The following is a 25,700-nucleotide window of genomic DNA, read 5'->3' as shown; positions in this document are numbered from 1 at the left end:
TTTCATTGTCATCTTTCTCTGATTAACCCATGAGCTCAAAGAGAGCAAGGATCGTGGCTGTTTTAGTACAATTTTATCCCCAAGCTTAACGCAGTCCTTGACACAGAATAGGTTCTCAGAAAATGTTTTCTTAATAGATGGATGAATGGTTTGGTTCACTGTGTTGATTACTGAGGGGTTAACAAACAATTCTGAGTAGAGTGTGCTGAACATAAGAGTTCAAAACATTAACTGAATGAATACATGAATAAATGAATATTGAATGATCTGTGAGCCAATTATCTGCTTCTGAATTTGTGGTTCATCTATCATTTTAGTTTGACATTTGAGATCATATATTTAATACCATGAAGGCCCTCTGTCTTTCCACTGATAACTGAAATGATATAAGTAATTTCTATTATTAACCTATAAAATACTATTGAATTCAGAAGATATGCTATATAGCATATTATACAATACGTTCCAGAAGCCAAGCTAACACATTCAGGGAATGTCTATCTTTCTATATCCTAATCCCATTCCCACTTTATATGGAGACTGCTTAGTGCTCAAAGAGGTGAAGGACTTGGCTAACTCAAAGTCACAGAGTCTATGATTCTGGCATGATGCAAACAGAAAGCTCTTGAGTCTATAATTCATAGGGTTTTTTGATCCTTCTAAATATCCGCAGGGTACTGGCGTATTAACAGTGCTTTTATTTCTCACTTTACCTCTTCTACATTTAAACATGTAGTCTAATTGTTATAAATCCAGCATTTCTCACCAGTAATGAATTCAAAACCTTTGGCAAACTTCTCTTAACTGATGCTTTCACCCCTTGTCTAATGTACTACCCTGAAGGGAATACCTTACAATAGCATTGCTTGCAGTATCTTCTCTTATCTAGAAAGGAAGGTAAATGATCCTTATATTTTTAAAGGACTTTAGATTTTAAGGAGACACTACAGATCTGTTCTGTAAACCATATTTTAAAATGTATTTATCATATGGCTTTAATTACACCTCTAGAGAAGACGAAACAATGCTCACATTGCAACACAGATAGTTCACAGCAGAAATCATTGTTATAATATTAATGGCATAATTGGTGTGCAGGGAAAATATGTTCTTTTCTTTGAGATTACATTTACTAAAAAGTCTACTTTTGAGATTATATTTACTAAAATGGACAAATACAATAATCAAAAGTCATTCTAGCAAAAGTTGATGTCTGAAGTTTCACTCAAGCCTAAAGGTGTCACATCTTCTTCCCATTTGCCTCTTCCAAGAGTCAGGGGTTCATGAGAAAGAACAGATAAGTTACAGAGAAATAAGCAGCTATCTGTTCCTTGTGCATCTAAGCATCATACAAATGATGTGTAGTCTAATTGCTCATGTTTGTTCCTTGCTGGTATTTTCTATAGAAGTTTCCAGGTTCAACTAGTGCTTTCTGAATAAAAAAATATAATATCTTAGGCTTCAATTTGTCTCTGATCTGAGAAATTATTTAATCATGAGTATCTATAAAATAAATCAATGAAGAAATACCCTAACATAGGACATAGGTAAATGACACATTTCTGAGAGGCAGAGATTGTATTCAGAGTTTCCTGGTACCTTTTTAATAAATACACACATAAATACACACACACACACACACACACACACACACACACACACACACACGTGTAGTATCCAGAAAAGTTTTTGGTACATAGTAGGCATTTCATTACTATTTGAGAAATTGTGTTGGGTGACTACACATTGGCCTACAGTGAACATTGATGCATTTTGGATAAAAACTTTTTGATAGTTGCTTGGCAACGAAGGTGTATACACATTGTAGTTCTTGAGCTTTGGGGAATTATTTAGACATCCTAGGTCTGGTGAGAAGTTTTCAGGGATATGATTAAAAACAAGATCTTGACATTTTGGTGTTATACAAACAAGAGTAATTCAATAGGCCTTGGGCAGAAATACCTAGGTTTTATTAGAGGAGACTTTCTTTTGGTTCTTTCTTTCAAAAGAAAGGCTGGTGTAAAATAATGCTCAATATCTGCCTCTGTCTCTGTTGGTGATAATTATCTCATATTCTTTTAGCATGTGAGTTATAATTTACAGACGTCCTTTCTACTATAGAATAAAATGATTGGACTTGGTATCTGTTCCAATCCAAGCCTCACTGAGAATTCCTAAGCTACATAAATATTTACCAGGACTCCAGAAGCATAAAGAAAGAGATGGAACAAAGAAGAAATGAGCTATAGAACTCTAGATCAAAAGCAGAAGAGGTGGCAATGAAAGATAAAAATGAAAATTTATAAAGGTTTGATTGTCTCAGAAGATGTGCCAAACACTATCGTTTATGTATAGGACAGTCAACAGGTTTTCAAAGATGCAGGCTCACCATTGGAAAATAGGTGCCAGGTATTGTTTCCTAGATTGCATCTTTTGGCAAAAAGAAGAGTCACTGATGGAGGGGAGCATTCACAGGGCCTTCCCAGCTTCAATGCTTTTGTCCCATTAAATTGGCACACTCACCTCCAGTACATTCTTGCTGCAAAAGGCAAAGAATGTACTGAAGGTGAGTGTGCCAATTTAATGGGACAAGAGCAAAGAATTAAATGTTTCAAGTAAACGAAAGGAGGAAACAATGACCAGTTCTAAGACTATAAGAATCTTGCTATCTTTATGTTGTCTTCATGTTATTTATTTATCATTTATTTATTTTTGGCTTTCCTCCTAATTATGAGTCCTTTACAATTAAAAGTGCAGTGGATCTGGTTTTAGTGGCAATATGAGATGGGGAAAACTGATCAGTTTCTGCCTCATTCCATAGAAGATGTGGCTTGAATAAAACCCTAGGGATAAAGTGGCAGTGGTTAGTAACAAAAGATAAGTACATGACGAGGTCTCTGATCCCAGGGTCTAAGAGAACAAAAGTGAAGTCTAAGTGGTTTTGAGAAACAGCCTTGGCCTCAAGCAGTAAAAGGAACCACAAGTACAATATCCTGAGAGGCTACTTCCAGTTCAAAATATAAAAAAAATGATAATCCCTAAATTCTCTTTTAGCTGTATCTGTATCACTGTGTAAAATGTCTTTTTCTCATCTCAGAATTTATAATCCCATTGTTCTTTCAGTGGAATGAAACTTATAGGTAAATGTTAAGTTACAGGGAGTTAGGGCCCATGTCTGAGTGATTCATTTGTGAATTCTCAGAGTTCAGCAAGTACCAGAGGCATTGTGAATAAAAAAGAATAAGTGATTGAATATTGAATGATAACCATAGCCCTCATCCCTCTTGTTCCCTAATTAATGATTAAAATCTGTCTTCAACCCATGAAGATGGGCTTGATGGATTCTATCTCATGCTTAGCTTTATGGTTTTCCTCTTAACACTTAACTATTAAACATTCAGAACTATCCTCTCTGGTAGTGTATTTTCCAAGCTTCAATTTAATAAACCAATTCACACAATAGGAAAAAAATGACTGAATGGGCAATTTCATTTTACATGATGACCCATTGTAAAACAAACAAGGGAAAAGCCTCTGGTAACATTTCATGTAAGGGAAGAGTGGAGAATTTAGCAATATAGGGAGCTCATAGGGTCTCTGGAGCTATCAAGCCTCATACCCTGCAAATGGTCCTGATGCAGGTGAAGCAGCCCTAAGAGGGACTCCTCAATAGGGGAGCAAAGCATCCTTTTACGAGCGTATGAACCAACAAATTCATAGTAGCTTCTCTCTTCCCACTGCAGAGATGACATCCTTTTGCCACAGCCCAGTGCCTTCACTGTGGTAATTTTGCCACAGCTTAACTGAGACAGAGCACTGTAAATGCAGCGATATTTTATTTCAGCTCTCCAATGACCCCAAACCAGTTCCTATTATTAATAATTCCTTTAAGGTTTATCTCTGGAGCATTCAAGAAGAAGCACCATGACTTCTACAATTAAGAAAAAGACCAGGCTGCAGATTTCTGTTCTGAATTATTTCCTGAGCTGCTTCATTATTTACTGAGATTCCTGAAACGCAAACAACCAGAGTGTTATCAGGCAAAGGCAGATCCCCTGAGCCTTTTATCATTCTGGCTGCAATTTTGCATATTTCCTTTATAACCAGACAGCATACCAAATGAAGCTAGACTCTTTAAAAGGAAATGAGGCAATTGGAATGTCAATTTTATTTAGTAATATATTGTAGAAACTAAACAGCATATCCAGCTGATTGACAAAATCCATCCAACTGTTAAGGGCAAAACAAAACTATCTCAAGAGGTACAGTTATGCAGATCTTGCTTTTACCTACAGGCAGATATTTAAAGAGAGAGAGAGAGAGAGAGAGAGAGAGACAGAATATTGAAGCAGAATGCTACATATGGAATTGTCCAACTGATAAAATTCAGAGAGAGTGAGGAACTCAAAAACAGAGATTATCATGTCATATTTTCTCTCTTCTTCTTCAAAGAGCCTTTCAGCTTCTTCCACAGGCTGTCTTTTCTCTTCAGTTTATTTTCCACCAAGGATGGCATGGACTCCTTCTTGCGAATTTCCCTCACTAAGCCATGAAAAGCATCATCAATACAGAATCTGAGGGCTGCAGAGGTCTCAAAAAAACCGCAGTTATATTCTTGGGCCAGACTCAAGCCTTCTTCTGTAGAAACCTAAGGAAAAAATAAATAATATTAAAAAGACAGAGAAAGATTCTTCAATTAAAAATATGTTCTCCATTTGAGCTATGGACCTCAGTTAAATTAAAAATAGATAAAAGTGTGATAATTTAAGAGTGAATCCTATAATTTGAAGGACAAATGAGAAATCAGAATCCTTAAAAGGACGCCTGATTAAAACTGATTAAAAATTGAACTAGAAGTCAGCTCTCTGAAATTCAAAAAAGCAGCGTAGCAAAGTGGTCAAAGAATAGCTTTATATTAAATATGTTTGTTTCAAGTACCAGCTCAACTACATTTTAGCTTTGCAAACTTGGGTAAATTTCTTGACCTTTTTCCCCCAATGTCCTCAACATAAGATATTAATACTTACCTCAAAACCTCTTTATTAAGATTAAGTGAGGTCATCTAAAAGAGGCACATGCTGGGCACGTGTTTAAAGTTCTATAAACGTTAGTTGTGACTATAGTCCACAGCCTTCATTTAAGAATAAGTTAAAGAGATGAAGTTGTCATAAAAATTTTAAAAAAATTCTCTCTCAGAAGAAAACAAAAAGCAAACATCACCATTATGGGAAAATAAGCCTCTGTCTAGCCAAGTATTCCAGAGCAGGTTTGAGGCTCCATGAGTCTTTGGTGGCACTTACCCATGCTGTGGTTCATGCTATTGTAATGGACTCTAGAGATGGTACAAACTGACTGAGGCCAAGGACCATGTCTGTCTCCCTCACCATTCCTTTGGTATCTACTATAGCTCCTGGTGTCTACATCATCATTAGAAGTATTGAAAGAGTTTAAAGAATGATTAACAAAATTACTCAGGGTTGAATAAATATTAGCTAAAATATAAAGATATTATACACATATTTTAGCATAGTGGATTATATGTCCCTGTAGCTGGTACTAACAAGCCTACTCACAATTTAGTGCTCGCATAAAGCCCTACCAGATTATCAGTCTGAAATCCTGAGTTACCAGGACTCTGAATTATAAATAGACCTCCCAGCTCATGCATGTTGGATATGTGGCATAACTAAGAAACTTTAGTTTTTTTAAGAGAAAAAAAACTTTAGTTTTTTTAAGAGAAAAAAAACTTTAGTTTTTTTTAAATAAGAACTTTATTCTTTTAAGCTTTTGACATTTTGCAATTGTTTGTAATCAGGGCAAAAATCAACTTTTTAAACTGATACACCACACCATATGGTTAGTAAGTGGCTGAGCTGGGGTATAAAAATCTATCAAGTCTATCTGATCCCAAAGACAGATTATTCACTCTAGTCTGTGATAGATTGATTTCATTAGTGGCTGTTAAACAGAGATGAGTAACTTGTCACATTTTAACCCTACAATATAAAACATGTCTGGATTCTCTCTCTCTCTTTTTTGTTTTTTTCATTCCTGCTGGTAAGCATACCATTTTTTAAAGCAAATTTCTATCTCAAAATAACTTAAGAAATGCAGTGAAGATAACCAACTAAAGCTAATAACATTCTGGCTTACCAGCAGTTGGGCAAAGTTATGTTTATTAAGTAACTTCCCTGATTTTCAAATTATCACAAGTGATAATCTTACTAAACAGTATGACACTGCATAATGTGGGTTACCATTTATTTTTCTGTTATCTGGAAGAATTTCCCTCAACCAGAAGCTAATGGTGCTCATTTTAATGCTTTTTATAGCAACACAACAGTTCTGGAACTATTTTCTATATTTATTGGCTTTCATTAGGTTATACTTATATTAATACCACCTAAATGCCTTTGTGGCTTATAAAATATTTTTTGTTTTGTTGCTACAGTGATTTTTAGCAGCTAAGGAGTAGATTTTTGGCAGTTCTGCTCCAGACTGTCAGGTGGGTTCTGGTGTGTTGCTCTTATCCTTTTATTTTAGGACTCAGCCTATGAGAGCCCTCTTATTGGAGAAATGATATTCCCATATTACAGTGCAGATGCACAAGAGGCAGAAATTATTTTACCTATATCCCAGTGGCCAAAAGACACATGGAGAAACCTAAAGTCAGTCAGGCAGCAAATATGCCCAACTCACATTGAAGCAGGGCAAAAGTGGAAGGAAAACAAAGAATTTTAAGGAAGAATTGAATTGATCAAAGTCAACATAACTGCATTACAGTCTCCAGTTTTAAAAAACAAAGACTGTCCCCAATCAGATTTTACAAAAATCACTTGCAGTTGCAGTATCTTCTATATAAAAATATAGAAAGTGAAATTTGAATGGAAATTTACATATGAAAAAAGTTGGTATCGTTTAAATATCAGACAAAGTAGACAGTAACTAAAAATAGAGCGTTATTTGAGTAAAAGGAATCATAATGATAAAGGAAGATATTATACTGATTCTTGTGCACTAAAAATATAGTCTCAGTGTAAATTTTGAAAGTTGACAAAATAAAATCCAAAAGCTTCGTGAGATATTTTAATGTGTCTCTCAGCAATTGAAAGAACTGGTAACAATCCTATTAACACAACTCCACAAGATAGGGAAAGAGGGAATCCTCCCTAAATCATTCTTTAAAGCCAGTATCACCTTAATACCAAAACCAGGAAAGGACATAACAAAAAAGAAAACTAAAGACCAATATCCTTGATGAATATAGATGCAAAAATCCTTAAAAAATTACTAGCTACCTGAATCCAATAGCATTTCAAAAAGAAAATCCACCACAGTCAAGTGGGTTTCATACAACAGATGGTTTAGCATACACAAGTCAATAAATGTGATATGCTACATAAACAAAATTTAAAACAAAAATCACATGATCATCTCAATAGATGTAAAAAAAAAAAAAAAAAAAAAAGCATTTGACAAAATCCAGCATCTCCTTGTGATGAAAACGCTCAGTAAAATTGGCATAGAAGGGACCTGCCTTAATGTAATAAAAACTATCTATTACAAGCCCACAGCCAATGTAGTACGGAATGGGGAAAAGTTGAAAGCATTCCCCCTGAGAATGCACACATGACAAGGATGCCCACTCTCACTCCTTCTATTCAAGGTAGTCCTGGAAGTCTTAAGCAGAACAGTCAGACAAAAGAAAGAAAGAAAGAATATCCAAATTGTTAAAACTGTTGCTGTTTGCTGATGATACAATTGTATGCCTAGAAAACATAAAGGCTCATACTAAACTAAAAAGTTTCTGCACAGCAAAAGAAACAATCAGCAGAGTAAACAGAAAACCCACAGAGTGGAAGAAAATCTCCGTAATCTATACATTTGACAAAAGACTAATATCCAGAATCTATGAGAAACTCAAAGACATCTGCAAGAAAAAAACAAACATCTCTTGAAAAAGTGGGCTAAGGACATGGATAGATAATTCTCAAAAGACGATATACAAATGGCCAAAAAATATATGAAAAAATGCTCATTATCACTAATGATCAGAGAATTTCAAATCAAAACCAAATGATACCACCTTACTTCTACAAGAATGATCTTAACAAAAAAAAAAATCAAACAATAATAGATATTAGCATGGATGTGGTAAAAAGGGATCACTTTTACACTGCTGGTGGGAATTTAAACTAGAGCAAACACTATATAAAACAGTGTGGAGATTCTGTAAAGAACTAAAAGTATAACTAACTACCAGTTGATCTGGCAATGCCACTACTGGGTGTCTACCCAGTGGAAAAGAAGTCATTATACAAAAAAGATACTTGTATATGCATGTTTATAGCGGCACAACTCTCAATTGCAAAATCATGAAACCAGCCCAAATAACAAGTGGATAAATAAATGGTGGTATATATAGATACCGTAAATCAACAACTGAATAAATAAATTGTGACACACACACACACACACACACACACACACACACACACACACCAAGGAATACTACTCAGCCATAAAAAGGGAATAAATAAGGCATTTGCAGCAACCTGGATGGAATTGGAGATTGGAGACCATTATTCTAAGTGAAGAAACTCAGGAATGGAAAATCAAACATTGTGTATTCTCACTCATAAGTGGGAGCTAAGATGTAATAATGCAAAGACATAAGAATGATATAACGGACTTTGGGGACTCAGGGGAAAGGCTGGTAGGGGAATAAAAGACTACATATTGGGTCCAGTGTACACTGCTCAGGTGATGTAAGCACTAAAATCTCAGAAATTACCACAAAAAAACTTATTCATGGAACCAAACACCTACTGTTCCCCAAAAACCTATTGAAATAAAAATAAGTAAAGAAGTAAAGAAAAAAAAATAAGTAGATAAATATTCAGTAAGAATATAGAAGATTTGAGCATAACAAACAATCAGTCCAATGGACAACATGCTATAGATAACAAATGAAAAAATCATTCTCTTCAAGTTAACGTGGAACATTTATAAGAAACAGACTTTATCCTAAAGTGAGTCTCAAAACATTGAAAAGAATAAAAATCATAGCATAGCCCAAAATAAATACAGTTGATTTAGAAATTTAAAAACCTCTAAAATTCCCAATAGTTGAGAAAAGGTATGCATTTAAATAGTCAATAGGTCAAAAAAGAAATTATAGAAACATTTTCAAAGTATTTGAAACTGAATGCTAATGAAAATGCACTGTATGAAAACTTGTAGGACTATCTAATGCTTTATTCACGATGATGCTTATAGCATTACATGCATGTTTTAAAAAGCATAAACACACAAATTTAATAATCAAAACATCAACTACATAAAAGTAACCAGAAAAGTCAGCAAATTAAAGAAAGCAAAAGAAGGAAATTATAAATAAATAAAATACAAAACAATTATGCAATAGAGAAGAAAAAAATCCAACAGAATTTTTTTATACGGATATCAAAATTTATAAAGTCCAGGCAAGACAGATTAAAGGTGATAAATAAAAATAAGTTGTAAATAATCTTAAGAATGAAATACTGTATATCACTACAGATACTAAAAACACAAAAAAGGTAGCATGTGAACATAATGTTTGTCCCATTATATCAGAAATCTTAGGTGGAGTAATTTCTACCAAAATAAATTTTTCAATAACTTACACTCAAAAAAAAAAAAGAAATTCTAAATTGTCCTATATACACTAGACAAAAAAATTAAATGTGTGATATAAATCTTTCCCACAATTATGTCTCTATGACCAGAAGGCTTCTTTGATAAATAAGTGTAGATATAAGCAACAAAGGCATCTGTAAATTGTTTACAGTAACATTATTTGCAATAGCAAAAACAAGCAAGTAAAAACACTGAAAGCAACACAAACCTTATTACCAGGAGACTTGATAAATAATTTTCTATGTATTAATACAATGTAATGCTGTTCAATATACATTAATGACATTCTATTATATATAAATTAGATATACAACTTACATATATATATATATATATATATATATATATATATATATATATAACTTAGATAAATCTTACAAACATAATACTGCTGAGTGAAAGAAATTAGACCTAAGGAGTATTGTTAGCAAATGTTTAAGTATAGTTTTCTGTTTACAAAATATGGCAACATATAATTCCCATATACTCCACAGTTTTCTCTATTGTTACATTAACATGTTATACAATTACATTTTTAGAGAGTTTAAAAACAGAAAAACTATTGTTTATTGTTAGGAGTCATATAGAGATTCCTTTGGAAGGGCATACAAGGAAGTTTTCTGGGCACCTTTAATAATCTTCCATTATTAACCATTATGGTGATTTTAGGTGAGTTCATGTTGTAATTTATAAAGATCTATACTTATAATTTGCATATTTTACATGAAACTGCAGTTAAACACCTAATGAAATAAATGCATTGTAAAATATGCAGCACTCCCTTTTAATATGGAGCATAATTTTGCCCTCCAGTACAGTAATATTTCTGTAGCTAAATATTGCAACATTTATAGCAAATAGGATATTTAAGATCTCCAAATAGACTAAGATCACATCAAATCATGCTTTGTTACAAAAATGAGTTGGGTCTGGTTAGGTTATGCAAACAAATACATTAAGAAAAACTTTTGCTTATTACACTAGTTTGGATTTTTGTCTAAATCTAACCAATCAGATGACAAATTATAGATTTGTATTAGTTTTTGGTGTGAAGGTTCAATATCATAAAGATAATAAATCATTTCAAATTAGTGAAGATACATTCAAACCCTGAAAACCTTTGAATCATAGGATGTCATACAGGGATTCTAAAATTCATAGAGAAGAATAAAGGCACAAGTAGAAAAGAAATATTTGAATTTTAATAAGAAGGAGGAAGGAAGAAGAATAGTAACAATAATATTGGTCTCGGCTGATTAAGGCTGTCTGAAAAGCTGTAATGGTTGGTTTAGGAAAATGGGGCATTAGTTAAGGGTTAGACAAATAGTCTCATTACAATACAGTAGAGAACCTAGAAAAAGATCAGCGTATCTATGAAAGCTTTTTGTATTATTGGGATATAATTCCAAATCAGTAGAGAAATGAAAGTGCTGTCAATGGTTCCGTGACATTGAGTTATCATTTTGGATTATTTTTGACCAAGATGTATGGGAGTTATTTTCACCAACATAGAAAGGTAATTTTTCTTTAAGGAGAGTAGAACTAGAGAGGGATTGAAGTTAAGTCTTTAGCTAAATCCATAAAACTTCTAAGCATTTGAAAAAAAAAATATGCTTAGGTGTGTATATATAGTACATATATATACACACACATATGCATATTTTATACAAACACATACTTATATTTATAAAATATTTATATTTATAAAATATTTCCTAATGGTTAAAATGTAAGCATCACAAATAAATTAAGGACATCAAAATTCAGCTAAAAGTCCAGTTTAATAACCAAGCTCGATCAGAATTAAAATTAGCAAGCAAATCCCATGCAAAGGTGTTTGCTGGAATATTATACAGCAAAACAGCACCTTTAATAAATGATATAACTAAATATTTCATTTTGTATAGCAGGCTGAAGTAGAAACTGTGTCTATTCATTACTTTGATAAGTAATGTAGAAATCATGGACCCTCTAATTCAAAGCATAAAATGTAGTTGCATATCATTTTAGATTCACTGTCAAAATATTAATTCCATGTTATCTAATGGAAGAATAACATTAAGTTTCAAATTTGCTATAATAATATATAATGGAAATTAAACTTTTCTATATTAACTTAAAAATTATTGTATCAGTGACCTAAAATTTTTATGTTTTAAGAAAAATACCAAAAGTGAAAACATAATTTAACAATAAATTTTCATGTTTCAAGAAAATACATTTTCATGCTTTAAGAAAATTTCATCTCATACTAATATTGACAAACCATACATTTGTCATTCCTACCTTTGACCTTGAAATTTGTATGCCATAAATTTAATGCAAAATTTGAGTCCAAACATGTCAAAAAACCAAGCCTAACAAACACTAATTTTTATAGATTTCTTGGTTTTATGTTTACTGTTATGGTCCACTTGAAGGTCCATTTAAAGGCCATATTGCAAGAGCATCATAGGGAGTAATTATTAGGACCATAGCAGTCCACTAGTGGTAGTCTGACTGGTTTGGAACTAGAATGTATTACAAGAAGTAAGAGCTCCCATATTAGAGTTGAAAACTGAGGTAATTAACATATTCTTTTAGCATAAGATATCTTGTCTATCTGAATCTTAAGTAAAATTAAATTTTAAGTAAAATTAAATATTGAACATTCATAAATATTCATCTACTTGATATAGTAACTCCTAAGAAAGCAGCACAATGGTAGAAAGAAATTAAATTTTCTTATTTTTCAAATGAGGAGTTTCAGGTTCGGAAAGGGTAAGCAGTGGTTAAGAAATGGTTCAAGGTCACACATCTAATTAAGTAAAATGTCCATCAACTTCTACAATCTTCCATTAAGCATTGCTTCCCTTCTTTCTTGCTGTCTCTCATAGGGTCTTTTCAGTTCCCTGTGCTATGATTCCGTGTATTAGTTGATTATTCTGATGTGAGGTTTTACAACTTAAGATAATTCTTAAATAGTAAACAAAGGACACACAATATTTTATATTGCATCTACATGAAAAGTTAAATTTTAAATAAATATAGAAACAGGGTGGAAAGAAATGTTGCAGAGAGATTATTTTAGGGGTAGGAAGCAATTGATGCAGAAATCATTATACCACAGTGCCCCTCAATTGTGAAAAAACAAAACGTTTTTGATTTAATGTGCCACCTGGAGGCCTTAGAAAGCAATGGCAAAAAAGAAGGAATAAAGAAAAATGTTTCATACAAGTAATAGAAAATTTCAATAACCCAGGGGTGCCATCTTTTTAATATATATGACCTTTCTCACCGAAGAAGATCACCATGTAATATGCCAGGTACTCCCTGAAATGCCATTTCCCATCTGCCAGAGGAAGCATTAGAACACAGCCACAGCTGCATGGGGCGTTGATGAGACCTCTGGGGCAAAAAGGCAGACAGAGCCTGTTCCAGTGCAGCCCAGCTGCGAGTGGGAAGCGGCAAGCATCCTGGCCAATTAGACTTTTAGTCCCAACAATCTGCTGACTCCAGAAGCTTCTTAGCTCTCTGCATATTTTTATATTTTACCCGAGCTTGGTGAAAATAAAATACATTAAATTAAATTAAGTTATTGTAAAGGTAGTCAGGGTAATGGTGGTTGCCTAATAAACTAACAACACAAAAGGAAACTCTGACACAGTTTTGCTGTAATTGCTAACCTTGAGTGAGGGAGATTGGCAGAAAGATGGGTCTGGCTCTTCCAACAGCAGCTTTGCAAGCAAAAATCTTAGTGGTTAAGCCTATTGGGTACTGGTAAAATGCTTAGTGCACACAGCAAACTCTGGGATTTAATTTATATATGTTTAATACATTCTTGTCAGTGTTTCACTCCGTTTTTCCCATGAAATTATTAATTTTCATTATGCAGCCTACATCATCAAAGTAGCAGGAATCAAAATTTCCTGGGAAATTTGTGACCAACACATCTTATTTGCTAACTTGAAGGAAAAAATGGCCCAAAGTTGAATTATTCTATTTTTGTTTTGTTTAGTTGTATAATTAATTTTGATCAATTTTAATAATATGAATGGCCTTGCCAATTTTCTTAACCAGTTCTAGTGAAAATACTTTTGATTTATTAAACTTGATTTATTCACTTATTTAATATGAGAGTAACTTTTTTTTTAAAAAGATCATCTTCCATTTAAAGGTAAGTGCTTAGATGTCATCTAAACTCTTTTTGGGAAAAACAAAACAAAGCAAAGCACTGGCAAGATGTCCCGTCCTTACTTAGCTGCAGTCACTGACATATGGAAAACCATTCTTGACAGATCAGCGTGTGCTTACAGTGTGTTCCTTCCAAGAGTGCTCTATCTGCTCTGCTATATTTCCCCAATTATCTTTTTTAGATGGGTGAACAAGTCTGCAAACTAAGCAAAAAACTCAACTAGTGAAGAGATGTTAGTATCTTCTTAGCAGGTCCATCTTTTAGGAGGGATTATGTTGGAGCCTCCTTCTCTTGTACTATAAAAAAGCAGGGCAAGAATCCTCCCTTGCCTTCTTTGTGGTAGGGAGAAGGAAAAGAACTCTCGGTCTTGGTTTCAAAAACTCAGATTTCTGCCTCAGTTCTTAGACTGGGAAGGGGTGTGGATTGGGGAAGGGGAAAGGTAGGAGTCAACAGAGGCAATTTAGTTGTGTGCTTATCTGTAGGTCTCTTTAGAATGTGGAGCACATTTTACACCATAGAGCCCATCATTTCTCAACACATACTTTTATGTCTTTGCATATTGCTTTTTTTTCCCCCATCTAAAAAGTCTTTCCTTTTTCTTTTCTCTCACCTCTTCCACACCTACTCGGACCAATCCAGTTAGTCTATGGTGACCTTAGTGGCCTCTGTTTTGATGTGTAACTTATGAACTCCTTGGCAGGAGTTCATAGGGCTTAGTTGCTTTATCTCACCAACCAAAATGCAAGGGAGCTAGACAGAAACCATATTTTGTCTTATTTTAATCCCCATTGTGCCACACAATCAGCAAGCCACACACTTGGTAGTGGCAGGTGCTCATGAAATATTTAATTTGGCTGATGATGAAAATGACACCAAATAAACAGTCAATGGAGACCACAGAGTCCATTATAAAGAGTTCATAAAATTGAAATTTCAGAGGCCAGGATATTGGCCTCAACTATACTTTTGCTATATTGTGGGCTTCAGCAAATGCCTACAACTGTGCTACAGTGGGTAAGAGTATAGGTTCTGGAATCAGATTACCAGGATCCAAATTCCAGCTCCACCACTTTTTAGCCCTGAATTCTCAGGGAGTGGCCTAGACTGTGATTTAATTTCCTCATAAAATTCTACTTCATAGAATTTATAATAGGATTCAATGAGCTATTACATGAAAGGCACTTACATAGTTCCTAGTAGACTGTGTACACCCAATAAATATTTTTTGGTTGGTTGGTTTGTTCAATGTCTGAAAAGAAGACAGAAAAACTTTAACTTCTTTTCAGACCACATTTTATCCATGTTTATAAGTTGTTCTACTTCTCACCATGACCTACAAATTCTCCATATTATTTCTATCTGTTTCCCCAAGCCTGATTCATACCACTCTCCCTCATCGACTATATCACATCATATTCGATGCATGCCTCGTACTATCTTCCTGCCTTCAAGTATTTGTATTTTTTGTTTCCTCTGCCTGAAATGTGCTCCCCCACAGGTCTCCTCCTGGCTGTTTTCAAGTCCCAGCTGAAATATCACCTCCACTGAGATACCTTGCCTAATCATCCTCTCAAAAACATTCTCACACATCCCCACTAATGCTATCCCATTACTCTTTTTTTTTTTTTTTTTTTTTGATGGGAAGGGCACTAAATTACTATCTGAATTCATCTCACTAATTTGCTTAAATGTATTTTTCAACACCACAAGTATGAAGCTTAGTTATTGCTGAAAATGTGTCTGTTTTGTTCACCTCTGTACCTGATCTCCAGCTAAATGACTGGCACTTAAGAGGGCTCATTATTTGTGGATGACATCACTGGCACCCAGGACATGGGAATACATCTGAGGTTATAATAAACAGAGGAGTTGGCTGTCAGTTGAGACAAATAAAAAAATTAAAGGGAAATCTCAGATCAATGACAATGGTTGACACAATGTACAGCACTGTGGTGGCATTTACAAGTAGTACCCAGCCCTGTGTTAGTGGTTCTCAGCTTCCTGAGAGAGGGAGCCTTAATCTTAGACCTGAACAGCATGTAGTAATTATTTAGGTTGGTGAGGAGGGGTGGGATATTGAGAGAACAGGAAGGAGTCTCAGTAAAGGGACTAAGAAAGGCCTAAGGCAGAAGTGATCATGGTGCTTTTGTGGGATCATCAGTAGTTAATGTGGTTTAGACCAGAGCACAAGGGAGTGTGATTTGAAGTCAATAGGAGCACAATCAGAAGAAATTAGTGAGTTTAAATGCCAAATTTATTCAGATATGTATGAAATTTGTTAGGAATCCATCAAATAAGTAATTTTTAAAAAGCCTATTTCTTGAGTGCCTACTCTGGAAATGTAATAGGTTTTCTCTCTCTTGCTGTTCTGGAGAGATATTGATTGAATGGAGAGAAAAGCAGGACATAATAAATTAAATGGTGTAGCCAGTCATTCTGGGACACGGGATGGAAATGGCTCTAGGGTAAAGGGTTTTAGACTGCTTTGTACAGGAGACATTTGAAGTCTCAAAGGCCTTGTGCTTTTCATCCCAGAAGCTCTAGTGTGCAGGGGGGAAAGGTTGCCATGGCAGCCAGTAGTTGCTATGAAGGGAAAAAAGAAAAGGTTAATGCTAAATATTTTGCTAACAGCAATATGTGCCTTCTTTTTTTGAATTTTTCTCCTAGAGACATTGCTTTTAAAATACCTTATTAAAAAGAGAAATCAATAAAATTGTGCAATATATATAAATTGTGCAATATATATATGGGCTATATATATATATATATATACTATATATACATGTATATGCAATATACATAAATGCAGACCTATGCACATGTAAGTATACATGCATGTATGTGCAAGCCTAAAGATATCTTCACATATTTGCACTAATAAATAAATGTATCTATTTGATTTAAACTAAATTGATGGTTCTTCTGAATCTTCAGGGTATTGGTTATTATGAATAGCTAAATTTTCACATGGCCTAAAAATGTACTCTTTAAAGACCAGAAAATATTTTATTATTTAATCTATTATGTTAATAAATGTGTATTAGGTAAAAATAGAAGACAAAAACCTAAATATAATACTTGTAACACATAAAACAATTATAATTAAGTATCAAATTATATAGCTGTACAATGTCTGGATCTCCTGCTGAATATAAGACCAAGAAGGCAAGGGACATTATATTGCCATCAACACATCAATGCTTTGCATGTGAACCATGTTCAATAAACATATTTCCTATCTCTTCACTGAATGGAGACTGAATAAATGGATAGGAAGTTGACCAAAGAAGAACTAACCAATTACAACAGAAGTAACTCTGTGAATTAACTGGAGAATTGGAAGCTGAAATATCACTTGAAATATTTAAGGTTTTAAGTTATTCCCATTAACACGTCCATACAATTCATTTAAAGTGTCAACACGCTTGATTACATTTGTTGTCAGGTTAAACCATGGCCCTGCAGAATCTTCACACAGAAAAATAAGAAGACTGGGTCATCATGCCTTCTTGAATGAAATCTGGGGACCACAGTGGCAGATGACTTTGATGAAGCCCAGAGGAAAGATGGCTTCACGGAGGTATCTTGGCCTCCTTCAAGCTCACTATCAACCTATGTATCTTTTTGGATTATATTTGGGAAAAGCATGACATGAAAAGAAGGATGAACTAAAGCAAAATAAATTTGACAGAGGTTCTAACCCTGGCATCTACAGAAAACAAAAGAACCAATATTCCACATTTTCTGATCTTACACACAGGGAGTCAGGAATTTTTTGAAAATGTATGTGCCTGTGCTTATTGGCACTGCTATACATTTATATTTCAATCTTAGCAGATCCATCAATGCTTTTGTCAATCATTATACTTATTATCAGCCAGTTCCCTTTCCTAGTTCTCATTTAGTTCTTCAAATCCTTCATTTCTTGTCCCAAGTCTCTGACCCTATCCTTATTTTAAGCAGATGTTCTCACCCTCTGATTTCGCCTCAGCGAGAAAATAAAAGCATACCAAAATAACGACTTTAACATCCTGAACTAGCACCTAGAATTTCATCTATATCATTAGACATCGTATCATACTCTTTCTCCTCTCAGGCAAAGAGAGGTTACTGATTCTTGTCAAGTTTTATACCTCTACCTGGGCTGAGTAACCTTTTATAAAAAATCTATTTCAATCCTGCACTATTAGTCATCCCACCTTTTCCCTATATTTTCAGCCTTCTTCTATAACAGCTCTTTTGGTTTCAGAAAAATATTCAAGTCTCAACTATTTTTAGTGCCCGGTTCATTTATTTTCTTATATCTTCCCTTTTCATAATGTGAAACGGAGAAAGGATAGGGCTGGGGAAGGAAAGCAATTAGAAAAAAGAAGGAAGTAAAATTTCAAAATAAAATACATTATATGTTTATGTACTGGTTTCTCTTAATCATTTCTGATTTGTACATTAATGTTCACAATCTGCATTCTATTCCATCTCATTCTTCTAGCATGGTTTTGCAAAGGTACTATTCTTACTGCCAAATCCAAAAGAGCTTCCAGCAATTTTTACCAGCTGCTATGTTTGACAAATTGCCTAGTCCCTTCTTTAAATCCTTACCCTTTAATTGATGGCTTCTTTCTTTTCTTGATTTTTAAATTTTTCTAGATTACTTTTTTTTTTTTTCTTTTGAGGCGGAGTTTTGCTCCTGTCGCCCAGGCTGGAGTGCAACGGTTCGATCTCTGCTCCCTACTACTTTTGCCTCCCAGGTTCAGGCAATTCTCCGGCCTCGGCCTCCCAAGTATCTGGGATTACAAGCATGTGCCACCATGCCTGGCTATTTTTTTTTTTTTTTTTCTTTTTGTATTTTCAGTAGAGACGGGGTTTCACCATGTTGACCATGCTGGTCTTGAACTCCTGACCTCAAGTGATCTGCCTGCCCAAAGTGCTGGGATTACAGGTGTGAGCTACCATGCCTGGTCTGATTACCCTTTCTGAATATTCTGTCTGAATATTCTGATGTTCAACTCTTCACTCATGCTTTTCATAATTATGTGTGCCCATTGATTCTCTCCTTGACTCTGACCAGGACTTAAATTACCAACTCCTAATCCAAATCATCAGTTCTCAAGGCTTCAGGTGTAGACAGGAGCTATACAAATGGCTTTCCTGAGCCTCCAGGTTGCAGATGGCAGATGTGAAACTTCTCAACCTTTGCAGTAGCATGATTCGATCCTTAATAATAAATCTCTTTGATTATATCTCTATATATCCTATTGGTTCTGTTTCTCTGGGGAACCCTGAGTGATACAATCCTAAATGCAAAAGAATTCAGGATTGCAATAACATGAAGGGTCATCTTTCATGCCATCAAGTCATTACCTGTGTGTCATCACATTTCTGTTAATGACTGTCTAGTTTCTGTAGGCACTTACGTACTGCACATTCCTCTGTAAAATGAGCATTTCTGTCAATGTTTCTCACATGTCATCAGAAAATTTGAATTTCACAGCTAAATTTGTTCCTGGGCATCATGTACTCCAAATTCCATCTTATATGAACTAAAGAAATGAAAACAGTTTGGAAATACCTAAATTTCCAACATAATATAATTCTTCAATATTGGAATTGGCATTAAAAACCCAGGACTGTTTTTTTTTTGTCACCCTATCTGTCTCTTTGTCTAGAATACAAAGATAATGGGGTTAAAGAAATGGTGCACAAAACAAGAGTGTTTTGATAAGGAGTAAAATGAAAGAAAAGGTTTAGGAAAGAGACTTCCTGGGCAACTAGGCTTGCATTGAGATGGGGGAGGCAGGGATTAGAGGCTGCTGCCATTTTTTCCAGTTAAGTCAGAAAGTAGCAGAAGACTTTAGACAGCTAGAGCTGGGACTCTTGCTTTGTTAAATCAAAATTTATATTTTTATGCCAGGCGTGGTGGCTCACACCTGTAATCTCAGCACTTTGGGAGGCTGAGGCAGGCGGATCACGAGGTCAGGAGTTCGAGACCAGCCTGATCAACATTGTGAAATCCCTGTCTCTACCAAAAATAAAAAAAAAAAAAAATTAGCCAGGCCCATGGTGGCATATGCCTATAGTCCCAGGTACTCAGGAGGCTGAGGCAGGTGAATTGCTTGAACCTGGGAGACAGAGGTTGCAGTGAGCCAAGATTGTGCCACTGCACTCCGACCTGGGCAACAGAGTGAAACTCCATCTTAATAATAATAATAATTATATATATTTTTTTAAATTGACATTCTCTGAATGTCTTTGATAATAGAATATATGTCTCCATCCCCTTGGATTTTGGAGATTTTATATGTAGATTCAAGTGGCTGCACAGATGACAGCTTTTAACTGTTGCAAGAAAACCCTCTGTGGCCTTAGAAACTCCTGTCATTTGTTGCTTCCCAAGCCCAGTTGCTTGATCATTCTTCAGGTGAACAAAATGACCTGCCTCAATGGCTGGGCACACAGCATGCCAGTGTAAGGAAGGTAATCTTGACAAGTTTGTTAAGAAGCAGTGGCCTGAGACTGCATTTCTAAGTCAGTGACACCTGTTTTCTCTTCCAGATTCTGGTCATGTCAGAGTACCTGGCAAACAACACTATCACTGCAATGGTTTGTCAGCTCACTGACATTATCTGTGCTTTATGCTCCACAGAAGCAGCAGAGAACATAGGCTGTGTTAATCAAAACAGTAGGTCTCACTGAGATGCAATGAAAAAATACATCCTATTTAGGAGGATTGTTGCTGAAATTAAATGGCCTGGGTTCTAGTCCCAGCACTGCCACTTACTAGTTGAGTGCCCTTAATTGAATTACATATACTCTCTAATACTCAATGTCCTCACCTTAAAAGGGGTTAAAAAGAGACATTATTAATATAATATACAGAAAGCCATTTGCTTATTATGTACTAAATGGAATTATATAGGGACTTTTTGCTTGTTTATTTAACTCATGGCTTGTCTCCCTGCATGAATCGTGCATCCTAATATGAGTGAGAAGTTTGATTCTTGTTTTTATGACCACCATGAAAGAGGGTGAGGTTGGGGACTCCTATGATCAGATATTATTATATAGTTGACTTTATTACCATATCTGTCCTCAGAGGGGTGGGCTCTTCCTTTGGGAATATTTTATTGAATCAGACCTAAAAGCATTTTGCTAAAATTACAAGTCTTCATTTGCAAAAGCAATCACAGTTATGTTAAATCTATGCAGGCTAGAATCATTTTTCTCTTCAATCTGTTGAGAGACAGATATTGTTTTCCTTGTTGTTTCCCCACATCTTTCTTCTGCCTATTCCTGTAAATTCCTTGTTTTCCTTCATTATCCAGTTTTATCACTTTATCTTTTCTCCTTAGACTTGTCTTTCTTTATATCTTCACTAGTCAACATCCTGTTAATCCTTAAGGGTTTTCTCAAGTAACTACGAGTCTCAACTTCAAGAAGTGTTTGCTGATCTCCTAGAGTAGGTATAATTTTTCTTTCTTTATAAAGAAATCCCTAAGCATTTGCTTCTTATTGCTTGTCCATTAGTACAAACAATATTTTTTCTTATTCTTTACTGAGGGCAACTTTCATGGACATTACAGCAGTGTTCCTTTTCTCGCTATGTCTCTTACAAGTGGAAAAATTGCCAGATTGACTTGAAAACTTGACCCCTATTTCCTAATACTAACTATTAACGAACTAATTGTTTATAAAGTCCTTCTTTTCTCCCAATTAACACAACTCTTTCTTTAGGAATTTCAATTCTTAGTTAATGCCCTCTCATAACATGTGACTATCAAAGCAACCTGAATTTGCTCTTAATTTAAAAAAAATAATGTTTTTTTTTTTTTATTTTTGAGACAGAGTCTAACTCTGTTGCACAGGCTGGGGGGCAGTGCCACAATGTTGGTTCAGTACAACTTCTGCCTCCCAGGTTCAAGCCTCAGCCTCCCCAGAAGCTGGGATTACAGGCATTCACTACTATGTCCAGCTATGAATTTGTTCTTGAGATCAGCAATTAGTTTTTCTCAGTGACACCTAATTCAGCAAAAGTATTAGCTCCTTTGACCAACTGTAATTTGTTTAAGTACAAACCATGCATTGAGATGAGGGAGGCAGGGATTAGAAGCTGCCTGGTAGAGATGTAAGCCAAGAAATCATGGAATTATTGACATTAGAGACACTGCCAGAAATAAGTTTATTCACATATGAGCCAATTCCAGGCCACTTATATATAGCTGTCACTGGGAGGAAGTTAATAATATTAAGAGATAAATAATTCTTCATTTATTTTATAACTTTTAGCCTTATGCCTGGCCTTTATAAACACATCCAGAATAAATTTCTCCCATTTCCTCTGTACAGTAACTTTTCTAATATGGAAAATATAGATCATGTCTTCTACTCATTGTTTTACTACTGAATTGTATTTAAAAGATTGTTTTATCTTATTTTCAGAATACAGTTTTCATCCTGCAGAATCTTAAACAAAAATGACACAGAGAAGAAAAATGAGTATGTGGCTCTTTCTTTGTTCTTATAGAGACCAAAAATAAGGATTCACAGAATAAATAATATCAACAATTTTGGTTGCAAGATCATTACTCTTAAAAAAATAAATACATGTAAAAATAAAAAGTTTATAAAGCAAAAAAGTTACAGTCAGACTGAAGTGCAGTGGCATGATCCCAGCTCACTGCAACCTCCGCCTCCTGGGTTCAAGGTATTCTCCTGCCTCAGCCTCCTGAGTAGCTGGGATTACAGGTGTGCGCCACCACACTCAGCTAATTTTTGTATTTTTAGTAGAGACAGGGTTTCACCATGTTGGCCAGGATGGTCTTGATCTCTTGACCTCGTGTTCCGCCCTCCTTGGCCTCCCAAAGTGCTGGGATTACAGGCATGAGCTACCACGCCCCACCACTTTTTATTTTTTTATAAATCTGACTTTGGGAATAAAACTTAACACTCAAACACATTGTATAGTTGTACAAAATATTTTCTTCTAAGTTTTTTCTATTTAAAACTTATTTTTGCTTTTTAAACTTTTGTTAAAAGGTAAGACACAAACACACACACATCAGGCTAGACCTACACAAGGTCAGAATCATCAAGACATTACAAAGTGATAGGATTTTTCAGCTCCACTATAATTTTATGGAAACGCCATTGTAGGTGCAGCCCATCATTGACCAAAATGTTCTTATGCAGCACATGACTATGTATCTGCTTTTTCTGGGTCTAAGGTGAGTGACACTAAATTGTTGAAGGACAAGGAAGATGTTCTGGATCCAACAAATAATGCTGCAGCAAAGATTAAACCAACAGAACTCAGAAATAACTGTTACACATGAACTTCACTCCAAAGGAGATAAACTAAGTTAGTGTTCTGCAAAGCAACATTGTGATCACACTGATTTGGATACCAGTTTTCTGATCTGTAGGATCAATGGAGAGGTCTAGAGGGTAACTGAAGTTACGTCTACTCCCAACTTTTAAAGATTTCTTAAACTTGTTTTTCTTTGCCTCCCTCCATGCCTGTCTATCCTTTCCTCCCGAATCAATCTTTCTATGTCCCAGTTCCAAGAGTAGAACTAACATTCACCCAGATGCTAACCACCTCCCACCTTCCATATGGTACACTCTAGCTACTTTAAAGTACTTGCACTTTTTAGAATGTATCATTACCTCTACCTAGATGTATTTTCCAGGAACATATCCCATCTCTTAAAGGTTTAACGTGAGCCATTATCTTTACCCCTTATTTACACATTTTTTCAGGTATCTTATAGATGTCCTCTTTTCCCCATAAATGCAGTTCTTGAGGAAGAAACTATCAAGTGTACTTTTTATCCTCAGCATTTAACTATAGCCGAGTTTTAATAAATATTTGTTTCATAAATATTTGTTGAAGTCACAGCATCACAAAATCACTAATGTTATCCTTGCATCTGCTAACTTTCTTATTTCACTAAGCATGTGCCATCTCTGAGAAACCTATGAAGTATTAGCATAAATAATTAAAACAAAAGTTTACTTACAGAACTAATTTGTGATGCAACCTTATTTGGTTTGTAGTGTTTACTTGCCAGCTGATTTGACACATTTGAGAGTCCATTTATCTAAGCTATTTTGAAAAGTCACTGTGGCTTATTGAGGCCTTCATATTTAGGCACTCAGTACAGCCTTCATCACTAAGCTTCTCAGAGCCTGTATTTTATTCTCAATGGGGCTTGGCATATCCATTAATTTTGTCATTAGTTTCTGTAACTGATGCTTGGAATGCATTATAGATGCATTTGCAAATTGGTAGGGTGAATATTTTGCAATTATAGAAGCAATTAATATTTGGTTATATAAGAAGACAAAAATGTTTTAAGAATCACGCATTCAATAACAAGAAATGTATGCCAAAGCCAAAGCTTTAACTATATGTAGAGAGAATAATGTCAGAGCAGTAATGCAAATGACTCAATTCATGGACAATTTAAGAACAATAAACTTTCACTTGGAACATGTCATTATCTTCTCTGAGACTTGTTGACATACAGCCTGTCCTCATGAAATAGGAAATATTTACTGTCTCCACAGTATTTTACAACATTAAAATTCTGTTTGTGGCTTTTGTAAACCTCCCTGGAAAATTACAAGTGAGATTAAAAGAAACTCCGACAGCCTGGGGAGGGATTGATAGATGACCTGCCATATTTAAGACCGCCAACTTTTTGCTAAGGTCAGCCCTCACATACTGAGAGAACAAAAGCAAAGCACAAGGCCCAGGGAGAGCAGAAAGGCTGAAAGAACAAAGTTTGTCGGTATCAGTGACCTCTAGCCTTAGACTAATGGGAAAGACAATATATGTTTATATACATAGATGCATAAATGTTTACTTTCATATTTTTATATAGACATATATAATACGATATGGTTTGGCTGTGACCCCACCCAAATTTCAACTTGAATTGTATCTCCCAGAATTCCCATGTGTTTTGAGAGGCATCCAGGGAGAGGTAACTGAATCATGAGGGAGCAGTCTTTCCTGTGATATTCTTGTGCTAGTGAGTAAGTGTCATGAGATCTGATGGGTTTATCAGGGGTTTCCATTTTTGTTTCTTCCTCATTTTCTCTGGCGAAGAAGTGGCTTTCATCTCTCAGCATGACTCTGAAGCCTCCCCAGCCATGTGGAACTGTTAAGTCCAATTAAACCTCTTTTTGTTCCCAGTTTTGGGTATGTCTTTATTAGCAGCATGAAAATGAACTAATATAGTAAATTGGAATCATTACAGTAGTGTGTTGAAGAGATACCCAGAAATGTGGAAGCAACTTTGCAACTGGGTAGTGGGCAGAGATTGGAACAATTCGAAGGGCTCAGAAGAAGACAGGAAAATGTGAGAAAGTTTGGAACTCACAAGAGATTTGTTGAGTGGCTTTGTCCAAAATGGTGATAGTGATATGGGCAATAGAATCAGGCTGGGGTGGTGTCAGATGGAAATGAGGAACTTGTTGGGAACTGGAGTAAAGGTGATGTTCCTATGTTTTAGCAAAAACACTGAAGGCATTTTTCCCCTGCTTTAGAGATTTGTGGAAGTTTGAACTTGAGAAAGATGATTTAGGGTATCTGGCAGAAGAAATTTCTAAGTAGCAAAGCATTCAAGATGTGACTTGGGTGCTGTTTAAGACATTCAGTTTTATAAGGGAAGCAGAGCATAAAAGTTTGGAAAATTTGCAGCCTATGTGATGGGGGGAAAAAAAAACATTTTCTTGGGAGAAATTTAAGCTAGCTGTGGAAATTTGCCTAAGTAGGAAGGAGCCTAATGTTAGTCCCCAAGACCATGGGGGAAGTATCTCCAGACCATTTCAGAGACGCTCA

The 25,700-nt window shown here is 35.1% G+C and overlaps 1 protein-coding gene across 1 annotated transcript in view; it reads right to left on the bottom strand.

The window, feature by feature from the left end:
* Positions 1-3,830: 3,830 nt before the first annotated feature.
* The window catches only part of RIT2 (Ras like without CAAX 2), a 381,462-nt gene continuing 359,592 nt past the window's right edge, over positions 3,831-25,700 (bottom strand). Inside the window, exon 5 of the mRNA XM_003924709.4 lies at positions 3,831-4,648. Coding sequence (XP_003924758.1) covers positions 4,421-4,648 — 228 coding nt within the window. The 3' untranslated portion in view covers positions 3,831-4,420. The remainder of the gene's footprint in view (positions 4,649-25,700) is intronic.

The sequence above is a fragment of the Saimiri boliviensis genome, chromosome 13, assembly GCF_048565385.1.
Source record: "Saimiri boliviensis isolate mSaiBol1 chromosome 13, mSaiBol1.pri, whole genome shotgun sequence".
NCBI classification, from domain to species: domain Eukaryota; kingdom Metazoa; phylum Chordata; class Mammalia; order Primates; family Cebidae; genus Saimiri; species Saimiri boliviensis.
The sequence above is the reverse complement of the archived record's forward strand: the minus strand, read 5'-3'. Positions and strand labels throughout refer to the sequence as shown.